The 11080-nt window shown below is 42.1% G+C and overlaps 1 protein-coding gene across 1 annotated transcript; it reads left to right on the forward strand.

Annotated features, from left to right (window-relative positions):
* Positions 1 to 1920: 1920 nt before the first annotated feature.
* LOC128996481 (uncharacterized protein K02A2.6-like) lies at positions 1921 to 7429 on the forward strand. Its single transcript, XM_054421845.1, has 4 exons — positions 1921 to 2327; positions 2403 to 3528; positions 6100 to 6342; positions 7340 to 7429. Exons 1-4 carry the CDS (start codon positions 2071 to 2073, stop codon positions 7427 to 7429), a joined length of 1716 nt encoding a protein of 571 aa, XP_054277820.1. The 5' UTR covers positions 1921 to 2070.
* The last annotated feature ends 3651 nt before the right edge of the window (positions 7430 to 11080 follow it).

The following is an 11080-nucleotide window of genomic DNA, read 5'->3' on the forward strand; positions in this document are numbered from 1 at the left end:
CCTTTTTCTTCTCGAAATTTGTAAGATATGTGATTAGAAACACTTCAAATTAATGAACCGTTTAACAAATCAAAATCCAAAATTAATTACAGAGACTAAGAAATCACTCATTTGGTTTGATACAAAAAATTCCCAACAACAATCGGCAACAAATGAACAAATATGAGAAATCACGAATATACCGAATTAATTGTTAAGTCTGTTCTATACTTTATATTTGACTAACCGGGAGATCAATTTCTTGCCGCTTCAAAGAACATCAGACAGGGAAGTCATACAACAAAAAAGTCAAAAATTCATCTGTTCAAATGTAAACAAACATTTTCTCCCTAACAATAACATGGGAACTTTGAAGGCCACTGGGGAAGAGCCCTGATGGAATTCCAAAGTTATTTTGTTTGATGGCAAAACTACAAGCTAAGACCTTTCTAACGACACCTTGGACATGGTGATCGGTAGCACCACCACTCCAAAACAGTTATGACAAAAATATGCCTAGCGTATTAAATATATAGATTAAAAACAAACTTTATTACCTTCAATGTAGCAGCAAACCTTACTTAGTAGGTACATATGCAAGAAACTAAAAAACCAACTGGGCTTAAAATTTTACAATAATATAGCTACAGTACCAAGAATGGTAATAGGACTAATTCACACTTCGGTACTGACCGTGGGCTTTGCCCCTTGTTTTTAAAAGTTCAGAGGTGAGGATTTTAAAAGTAAATATTGATTGGTCTCCATGGCTGCAATAAGAACACTCACAATGTTTACATTTGCTTTCATATTTCAGTGTAAACAAGAAGAACTGCCAAATTGCATATTTCACAATTTCAGACAGCTGGTCCAAAGAAATTAAATGTAACATTCTACACAGCAAACTATGACGTGGTAGGTTTATTTAATCCATCACACACTTAGGCCTAATCTTGGTTGTCAGGTTTCACTTGACGTAGGATAAGTGTTTGTCGATTATTGCTAGTAGCCTCTGCCTCTGTCTACACATAGCTATTTCATCGCAAACTACGACACGGACGTTTTCGAACAAAATCTGAGGATTTAGTTTATTTTCTCCTTGTAGTTAGTTAAAATTTTGTTATGTATCAAGAAATAAGTCCATATGTTTTATTTATAACATCTGTCAGATGACTGTTTACATTATTATGTTTTGTTTAACGTTGCCTTATAATCACCGCAAATTCGTATTTTACCATTGCTTTTTACGGAAACAACAATTGGTGTGGCCCAATCCGATACCTGAACAGGTTCTAACACTCCCTGATTAACTAACTTATTCAGCTCTTCTTCTACTGGGGCCTGCAATGCATAAGGTAAAGGGCGCGCTCTTAAGTGAATTGGGTTATAATTCTGGTCAATTTTCAGTTCGATCGGAGGTCCTTTATAGCACCCTAAAGAATTTGAAAATACATCGGAAAATTCACTTTTCAGATGTTGAACATCCAGCTGAGCTTTATTAAGAACTTCAGATTCATGACAGTTGATTGAAAGTACTCCGTTTACTTCAATGTTAAGACTTTTTAGCCAATTACGCCCCAATAAACTATTTCTATTACCTTCAGTTATGACTAACGGAAGGAAACCATTGAACTTACCGTATTTCACATAAACATTAGTCTGACCTAAAACACTTACAGGTTTACCACTGTAATCCTTAAGTTTCCAAGGAGAAGGTTGTAGTTTACAGTTTTTATGAGAAATTGTATTCCATAGTTCTCCTCCTATGATAGAAACACCTGCACCAGTATCAACTTCCATTAGAACTTTGTGATTATTTATGTTGACAGTGGTATACAGTTCCGGTACTTTAGTGCAGTTAACTTCCTGGACGTATTGAGTTGTTTTGTTCCAATTGCGTTTTATTCCAGGACAATGAGTCAGTCAGAACGAAGATATGCTCAAGTAGATAGGGAAGCACTTTCCATCATTGGAGGGGTTAAAAAATTCCACAATTACTTATATGGGAGGCATTTTGAAATTAGAACAGATCATAAGCCACTTCTGGGTCTTTTCACTGTGGATAAACAAACACCAAACACACTGTCACCTCGAATGATTCGCTGGAGTATCCTTTTAAATGGATATGACTTTGATCTTGTATACAAACCGGGGATTTCTATTCCGAATGCTGATGGTTTGAGTCGTCTTCCATGTTCCTCCAATGTTGTTGATCAAGAGATAAATGAAGTCTTGAATGACGTGCTATACATTGAATCCGATGAGGTTAAACCAATCACCGCTAATATAATAGCAAAAGAAACAGAAAAGGATCCACTTCTATCTAAAGTACTATTATGGACTCAACGTGGTTGGCCAACTCATAACTCAGATATCAACCTTACGCCTTTCATTTCTCGTCAAAATTCAATTTCTCAATACAAACAATGTTTACTTTGGGGAACTAGGGTGATCATTCCATCCACTCTCAGGCAACAAGCTCTGAAGCTTCTACACATGGGACATGAGGGCATTGTTCGAACAAAGGCGTTGGCTCGAAGCTATTTCTGGTGGCCAAAACTTGATCAAGACATAGAAAACATAGTGAATTCTTGTCAAGCATGTCAACAAAGTCGTCACAACCCTCCAAGAGCAACAGTTCTTCCCTGGGAGAAAACGAAACAACCCTGGTCTCGTCTCCACATAGATTTCGCTGGGCCCTTCCAAAACAAGTTGTTTTTGATTGTTGTCGATTCTTTCAGCAAATGGTTAGAAGTAGTTTTGGTGCCTTCTACAGATTCAAGATCAACTATAAAGGTCCTCAGAAGCCTTTTTGCAACACATGGTGTTCCAGACACAATAGTATCTGATAACGGGTCGGCTTTCACTTCACAAGAATTTCGATCGTTTAATGAAAGCAATGGCATCCGCCACGTCGTGGTTGCACCATACCATCCGTCATCGAATGGTCAGGCAGAAAGGATGGTCCAAACGACAAAAAATTCTTTGCGACGAATACTTCAAGGAGATTGGCAAAAACGATTGGCTCAGTTCCTAATATCATCTCATATAACGCCAAATTGTTCTACTAATATGTCACCGAGTGAACTGCTGTTCGGAAGGCGTATTAGAACCATCTTAGACAGAGTTCACCCAGATTATTCTTCAAGTGACAAAGAAGAGAAAATCTTGGATAAAGCGCTTCACGATTACCAACAGTCACCTCAGAGGAAATTTAAAGAAAATGACTCCGTATTTGCAAGAAACTATAATCAGCGAGGACCAAAGTGGATTCCTGCTAAAGTCACTAGAATAACCGGGCCACTGAGCTACCATTTGATAACAAAAGAAGGCATTGAAATACGACGTCATATTGACCAATTGAGACCTCGCTCAGAAACATCAAAAGCATCTACTAACTCACACTTGGATAATCCTGAATCTCCAGTAAACCCACCATTCCACCCACTACTCCAGAATCCCATTCAAATGAGAACACCAGAAGCACATCATATCACTCCAGTGCAACCACCATCAATGGTTCGCAATCCTATTATGATGAGAACACCAGACGTACAACCAATGCGACCATCAGTGATGCAACAATCTCGCAATTCCTTTAGTTTATTTATAACATCTGTCAGATGACTGTTTACATTATTATGTTTTGTTTACTTTTTAGTTTAGTCTGATTTGTGAGTTCAATAAATTCAGTTGTGTTAATTATGTTTTAAATTACTAAAAATTTCGTATGTTTAATCTTAGTGCTGAATGAAATGTTTAGCCATTAACATTAGAAGCAGAACAACCAGTGAATACGGGATCACTACCGTCACCATTAAGTTGATTCCCTTGTATTTACAATATCATTTTTAACTTCTGACTTTTTGGTCTACAGCCATAAAAATGTTTAGTTTGCAAGGTAAAACTAATAGAACACTTATATAAATACTCTTGTCAACTAAAACCAATAATTAATCACGCAGCACGAATATTAGAACAGAAACAGTATTGATCATAATTAAATCACGTCACTAGCTCGAAAGCAAACATGTTTGCATTATTGTTTTTAAATTAAACTTTCAAAAACGTCCAAACCAGATACTTATGTTATTATTGGTTCGAGCTAGTGACAACATTCGTTTATGTTTATGATCCATACAGTTTATGTTCTTCGTGATAACAGTTACAATCATTCCTTTTAGTTAACAGCTGATCTTATGTCTTTGTTTTTGTGTCAAATAGGCCTACTGCTTCCATAAGGATTACATTAAACTTTGGGAGCCTGTGGCGCGGATTCCTTACAGAATTTGTCAACACCATATTGATGTTGACACTCACCGATATGGTCTTTATCGCCATGCAAAATTTGTAAAATGATTGCTTCAGCAGTCAAGGAGGAGTTTGCGTATTACGAAATACATTAAAGTCGACGTAAGAGCTTCGCTCGCTCCGCTCAATTAATGCTGTAACAATACAGCAAGTTGATGATGGCTAAAGTCTGTTAAAAGCTGATATATGAATATCAGCCAACCAACATCGAACGCCTCTAAGTTATTGGTTTCATACTTTTACGGGGGTCATCTCATAACTCCAAGGTTTCAAAACTCCAAGTGATCATAACTCCAAAGTTTCATAAGTCCAAGAGATCATAACTCCAAATTATATTTAATCCATAGTTTCACAACTACAAGTACCCGAAAAGGGATAATTTCATTACTCCAAGAAAAATATAAGTGCAAGTGATCATAACTCCAAAGTTTCATAAGTCCAAGTGATCATAACTCCAAAGTTTCATAAGTCCAAGTAAAAATTAAACCAGAGTGTCATAACTCCAAAAGTTGAGTGGAGTCTCATATCTCCAAGTGGAATGTGTAGTACAGTCAGCGCCACAAGTTCCTGCGCTGTCCGCTCCGCTGTAATACTGTCAGCAGCCGATGCCGCATTATTGTATCTATATACCTACCGTCGCCTGTCAAACGATTATGTAATTTTGTTATATACTTACAGATTAATTAATTGCTATACTTTTTACTTCTATGCTAAAGGTACTTTAACCTTTAACTACTCGCGCGGGTTTTACTAACGTATGTACTCGCGTGGGGTGTTTTTGACACCCCGTTATTACATATTTGTTATAATTGTATTAACACTAATAATTGGTAAATAACCTTTTTTGTTGTTATTTAAGTTTATTAAAACGTTTTTATTAGCTCGCTTTCTTGTCCGGTACAAATTTTGCAATCAATTTTATACTAACTTTCCGATGAGCTAGAGACTTGAAACTTGAAACATAGCCCACAAATGGAAGACAATGCAATATAATATCATTTAATTTTCATATTTCCCTTGGGCTACGCCCCATGGGCTTGGTTTTATTTTACTGTATACTGTTTCCAATATGAAAGAGTTATTTATTTTAAGTTATACAATGTAAATAATATATTTCTTTTACCAACTGCAATTTGTGTGTGTATTTGGTCAAGTTTTGCATATAAACCATTTGTTGTATTAAAAAATATGTATTTTGTCATTGAACTGTTTGATATTGAATAACTAGCATATGTACTACCCGGAAAATATATAATTTTTAAAAGATTATATTATGTCTGTGAATGGTAAAGGTATTATTTTCCCCTAAAATGTACTACTAAAAAAACATTTTTTAGGGGGGGATCGTAATACACACAAGTTTTGTGCAAACAAATTTATTTATATGTCAAAAACACTTGTTTGTTATCGAAATAAATGTAAATAAAAAATGTCCTTTCATTACTTTTAGAGTCTTTCGCAAAAAGAACAACATTACCTTATATAGGTAGGGCGGAGGTCGCCTCCATGAAGAATGAGGCAGTGAAGGCACAGCCAACCGGCGTGGCCCAAACTGGGCCCGGCTCGGTCCCTGCTCCGAAAAGGTCGCGGCCCAAAAAGCCCAGGACGGAGGCAATCCTTGTCAAACCCTCAGGGGGGAGATCTTTTGCCGAGGTCTTGGGCGTAATAAAGGCCAAAGCTAAACCGGAGCAGACCGATACGGTTGTACGGTCGATTAGACAAACCCGGGAAGGGGACGTTCTCCTTGAACTGGGTAAGTCGAAAGACAAGGCTGCTTTTACTGCCGAACTGAAGGCAGCTGTTGAAGGCCAGGGCACCGTCCGTGCTCTTGAGCCCAAGACATCAATTGAGGTTCGAGACATTGATTGTGTGTCAACGGAGAGTGACGTTGTTGAGGCCCTGAAGAAAGCTGTACCCGAGCTTGCCGGGCAAACGGCCATCCTAAGGGTTTGGCTCACAAAACCCAATAGGAGTCAGCAGCGGATAGCAATCGCCGAAATGGCGGACGCGCTTGCCACTAGAGTGCTGGCACTCCAGCATCTGAGAGTCGGCTGGGTCAACTGCAGGCTCAGACGGAGAGTGGAAGTGAAGAGGTGTTTTAAATGCCTCTGTTTCGGCCATTCCTCCCGAAACTGCAAGGGACCCGACCGAAGCAAGAACTGCCTTCGGTGCGGGGAGGTTGGTCACATCCGTAAGGACTGCAGAGTCGAGTCCTGTTTCCTTTGCAAAGAAAATGGGCTCGCTGACAAACACGTAAAGCATATAGCTGGGTCTGGGCAGTGTAGTGTATTTAAAACTGCTCTACAGCAAGCGAAATCTCTCCCACGAAGATAAGAATCCTTCAGTGCAATCTGGAGCGATCCAGGACGGCTGACGCACTTCTTTGTCAGTTTGCCCTCGAACACGATGTCGACGCTCTCTTAATCAGCGAACAGTACCAGTATCGAGATAGGGACCCATCTTTATGGTTCCCTGATAGTCTTGGTACTGCTGCATTCTGGGCTCGTAATGCAGCTAAAGTACAAGTGCGGGGTCACGCGAATGGCCGAGGTTTCGTTTGGGTTCGGTGCAGGGATGTCACTTACTTCAGTGTCTACCTTACTCCCAACGAGGCCATCCGTGACTTTCGTGAGAAGATAGACCGCCTAGAAGAGAGCGTGCGCGATACCACCGGACACGTCGTCGTGGGTGGTGATTTTAAAGCTAGGGCTGTCGAGTGGGTAATGACCCTCACCAACTCCCGGGGCAAGTATATTCTGGACTTTGCTGCCAGAGCCGGACTCGTTGTACTGAATGAGGGCAACACGCCAACTTTCCGCCGCCCTGGGATGCGGGGGACGATCCCAGACATTACCCTTGCATCTGAGTCCCTTTTGCCAAGGATCAGATCCTGGAGAGTCCTGGAGGATTACACGGGCAGTGACCACCAGTACATAATTTTTGACGTCCTGGATGGTCATCAGAGACAAGTGGCAGCGTTTCGTCAAGTGCCCGTTCGATGGAACATTAAAAAACTGGACGTGGCAAAATTCAATGGAGCCATCCTACGAAGAACGCCGGATATTCATCCCGCAACTGGCGTGCCTCACGCAGAGGCGTTAGTTGCATCCACGATGGAACTGATTGCCTCGGCCTGCGATGAATCTATGCCTCGCAAGAGATACCGGTGTACTGGTGGACTGCCGAGATTGCGGAATTGCGACGAGCAGCATTGAGAGCCAGAAGACTTGCTACCAGGGCTAGAGAACCCCTAGACAGACGGCGTAAGTCGGATGCTTATAGGGCGGCTAGGAGGTATCTTCGTCGAGCCATCAATCGGAGTAAACGCAGTTGCTGGGATAAATTAAGGGACGATGTTGATCCCAACCCGTGGGGCCTGGGTTACAAACTTGTAACCAAGAAACTTGGAACCCGCTCTCCACCTTCCGTTTTGGACAGGGTCACTATGGAGAGGATAGTCGAGTCCCTTTTCCCGGCTCACGCGTTGCGACCACTGCGGGATTTCGGAAGGGTGGACCACGTCCCACTTTTCAGCCCTGAAGAGCTGGTGGCGGCCGTCATATCCCTGAAGAACAACAAGGCTCCTGGTCCTGATGGGGTACCCGGTGAAGTCCTCAAGAAGGTTTTGACTACCAACCCCTTGATCCTTTTGAGCATGTACAACGCCTGCCTGGTCGAAGGGGTTTTCCCCTTGTGCTGGAAGACAGCTAGGCTTGTGCTTGTTGGGAAGGGCAAGGGAGACCCAGATCTGCCATCCTCTTACAGACCTCTGTGTATGTTGGATACGGCTGGCAAAGTCCTCGAGAAATTGATCCGTTCCCGGCTGAATTCAGCCGTTGTCGCTGCGGGGGACCTCTCCCCTCGTCAGTATGGATTCAGGACGGGGCGATCAACGATTGATGCGATTGAGGAGGTGAAGCAAGCAGTGATGAGAGCTGAGGATTTTAACCACTACTCTCGCAGGGTTGTGCTGCTCGTAACGCTCGATGTGCGAAATGCATTTAATTCGGCGAGGTGGTGCGATATGCTGGACGCTCTGGAGAACACCTTCCACGTGCCGGCATACCTCATGCGCATCATAGAGGATTATCTCCGGTTTCGCCTCCTAACGTATGACACTGCGGAGGGCCCGCGGACGATGAGTGTCACTTCTGGTGCTGCCCAAGGTTCCATACTCGGCCCAGACCTCTGGAACGTCGCTTATGACAGCCTTCTGAGGTCTGAAATGCCTGAGGAAACGGTCTTGGTTGGGTACGCAGACGACGTTGCAGCTTTGATAGCAGCACGTAGCGTTGAGCTGGCTCAGCTAAAGCTAAACCGAGTTATGCGTACCATAAACGCATGGATGGCAGACCACGGTCTCTCACTTGCTCTGAGCAAAACCGAGATCGTGATTTTGACAAAAAAACGGATTGACACCATCGTGCCGCTGAGGGTGGGAGCCGTCGAGGTTCAAACTGTTCGTTCTGCCAAGTATCTTGGGGTCATGGTAGACAGCAAGCTTAGCTGGCGGGATCAGATCTTCCGAACAGCGGACAAGGCCGTTAGGGTGGTTTCTTCTCTTAGCCGGTTGATGGCCAATGTCGGAGGGCCTCGGTCCAGTCGTAGAAGGCTGTTAATGTCTTCGGTCCAGTCCGTACTCTTGTACGGTGTGGAGGTGTGGGCAGACGCACTAAATAAGGAGGCATACAGGATGCGGCTCGCCCGAGTGCAGCGTCAGGCAGCACTGAGGGTAGCATCTGCCTACCGAACAGTGTCCGAGCCCGCCGTCCTGGTGATTGCTGGAGTCATCCCCGTCAAACTTTTGGCGGCGGAGAGAAAGGCAATTTACCGGCGCCGTGGGGAGGACGAGGCACGAACAGAGGAACGCACCCGCACCTACCAGCTGTGGCAGGAGGGCTGGGAACAGGAGACACGGGGACTCTGGACCAGGCGACTGATACAGCAAGTCCAACCTTGGGTTGATCGGCGGTACGGAGAGGTGGACTTTTACCTCACCCAATTTCTGACGGGACACGGCTTTTTCCGGTCGTACCTGTTCAGGATGGGCAAAGCCGTGTCTCCCGACTGCATATACTGCCCAGGCATTCTCGATGACGTGGAACATACATTTTTCCACTGCCAGCGCTGGGAAAGGCCTCGCCTGGAGGCTCAACAGTTAATAGGACTGCTGTCGGTGGACACGGTCATACCGATTATGACGGAGGGTGAGGACAATTGGACCTGTGTGTCACATTATATCCAGGGTATCCTCCGCGCCAAGAAGATCGACCTTGACCGGGATGCGGTGTAGGTCATAAAGAATCAAAATGCCAGAAACGGTGCGAGCCCTGAGGACTTAGGTCACATGTTGGCCTGACTTGAAGTAATGTGACAAACAATTCCAGGTCTGTGTCCAACAGAGTAGAGGGGGTTTTTTAGTGAGTAGTCTGATAATTTCAGGAGTCTCACACTACAGGCTGGATACCTGTGTGCGTAAAAGCATTTTCCCTCCTCTCCCTAAAAAAAAAAAAAACCTTATATAGGAACTTGTACTTTTTACGAAACGTTAACACTCACGTGGGGAGTTGAAAACACCCTATACTTTGTAATACACATGTATTACCAAGTGAACACTAGAGATCGCACGGGGACTTTGGACGAGAAACGTTCCTGTGTTTCACAGTTTTAACTTTACATTTCAGGTAATTTACACTAAGTGTACAATGCAGTTGTCTGCTTGCAACATTGAGCAGATAGCAGACATAATAATCAAATAATTTCTAAAGTCAATGTTACATATGTTTCTCGTAAATGAAATGTATACTTGCAGTACCCAATCTCATTAGTATATATTTTGTTTCAAATGAATGGAATGTCTAATTTCGTTATTCAAAGTCAATTACAAGTCTGGTTCAATTAAATGTATTGTCTACTTCAAAGTATATATGTTTCATCTGGTTCTCATAAATTAAATGTCTATTTGCAGTAGCAGTATCCTAAATCAATAGTACGCCAGCTTCACAAAAATGAGAAATTTACTTGCAGTATCCAATGTCAATGGTCCATTTGGTTCACATAAATAAGATGCATAAATGTTAGCTGTATTGTTCTACACCTTTTAATTTTCTAACTCTTCTCTAGAGTCATTATTAAAAGAATTAATAAATATTTTCGTAATGAGCGACATTTCCTACCTGTAGGCTAAACGAAACGTGATACGTATATCTATATAATTAATACGGGAACACTAAGTTTGTCGGTTGAACTCCTCCGTCATTTCTTAACCGATTTTATCCATTGACGTATCATTGGAAAGAGCGTGTCGCGTAGATTTGCAAACTGGCCTTGAACTGGATTTGAAAAAGTCCCTTGGGCTCTACCCCAGTGGCTTTGAAGGTTCCCATGTTATCCTTATGAAGATCATTGTTTAAATTTTGATCAGCTGTATAATTTAATTGCTGTCAATATTTAAGCTGCATTTCAAAGAAAAGCGTCCTAAAAAAATTAAATCTTTAAAAAATTTGAAAGAACCCATTTGCAAATTATTGAAACATTAAAAGTCATAAAACGCCCCCTAGTAGAAGAAATAGAGATAATATTTTTTTAAAGAATTAACTATCGTCATTAGCCTGTATAATGAAGAACACCTACAAGATTCAGATTCCTACAAACTATGAACGAGGATGTTAGCCGAAGTGCTACAACTTTTATTAGGAAACATGGACTTAACTTTGTGATCATTGCAGAGGAAAGCCCTCTAAAGCCAAATAAATCTGGTACGTCAATGACATTAATCTATGTTTTCATAAAA

This window comes from Macrosteles quadrilineatus, unplaced genomic scaffold (assembly GCF_028750875.1).
Source record: "Macrosteles quadrilineatus isolate MER2022 unplaced genomic scaffold, UCM_ALF_1.0 Scaffold_1__1_contigs__length_201487025, whole genome shotgun sequence".
In the NCBI taxonomy this organism is placed as follows: Eukaryota; Metazoa; Arthropoda; class Insecta; order Hemiptera; family Cicadellidae; genus Macrosteles; species Macrosteles quadrilineatus.

Bases quoted from the DNA above. Each gene is read 5' to 3' on its own strand.
- LOC128996481 (XM_054421845.1), top strand. From the start codon at position 2,071: ATGATTCGCTGGAGTATCCTTTTAAATGGATATGACTTTGATCTTGTA. The intron at 2,328-2,402 runs TTGGCCAACTCA...TCAATACAAACA, and splicing joins CTATTATGGACTCAACGTGG to ATGTTTACTTTGGGGAACTA. The intron at 3,529-6,099 runs GTACAACCAATG...GTTGAAGGCCAG, and splicing joins TTATGATGAGAACACCAGAC to GGCACCGTCCGTGCTCTTGA.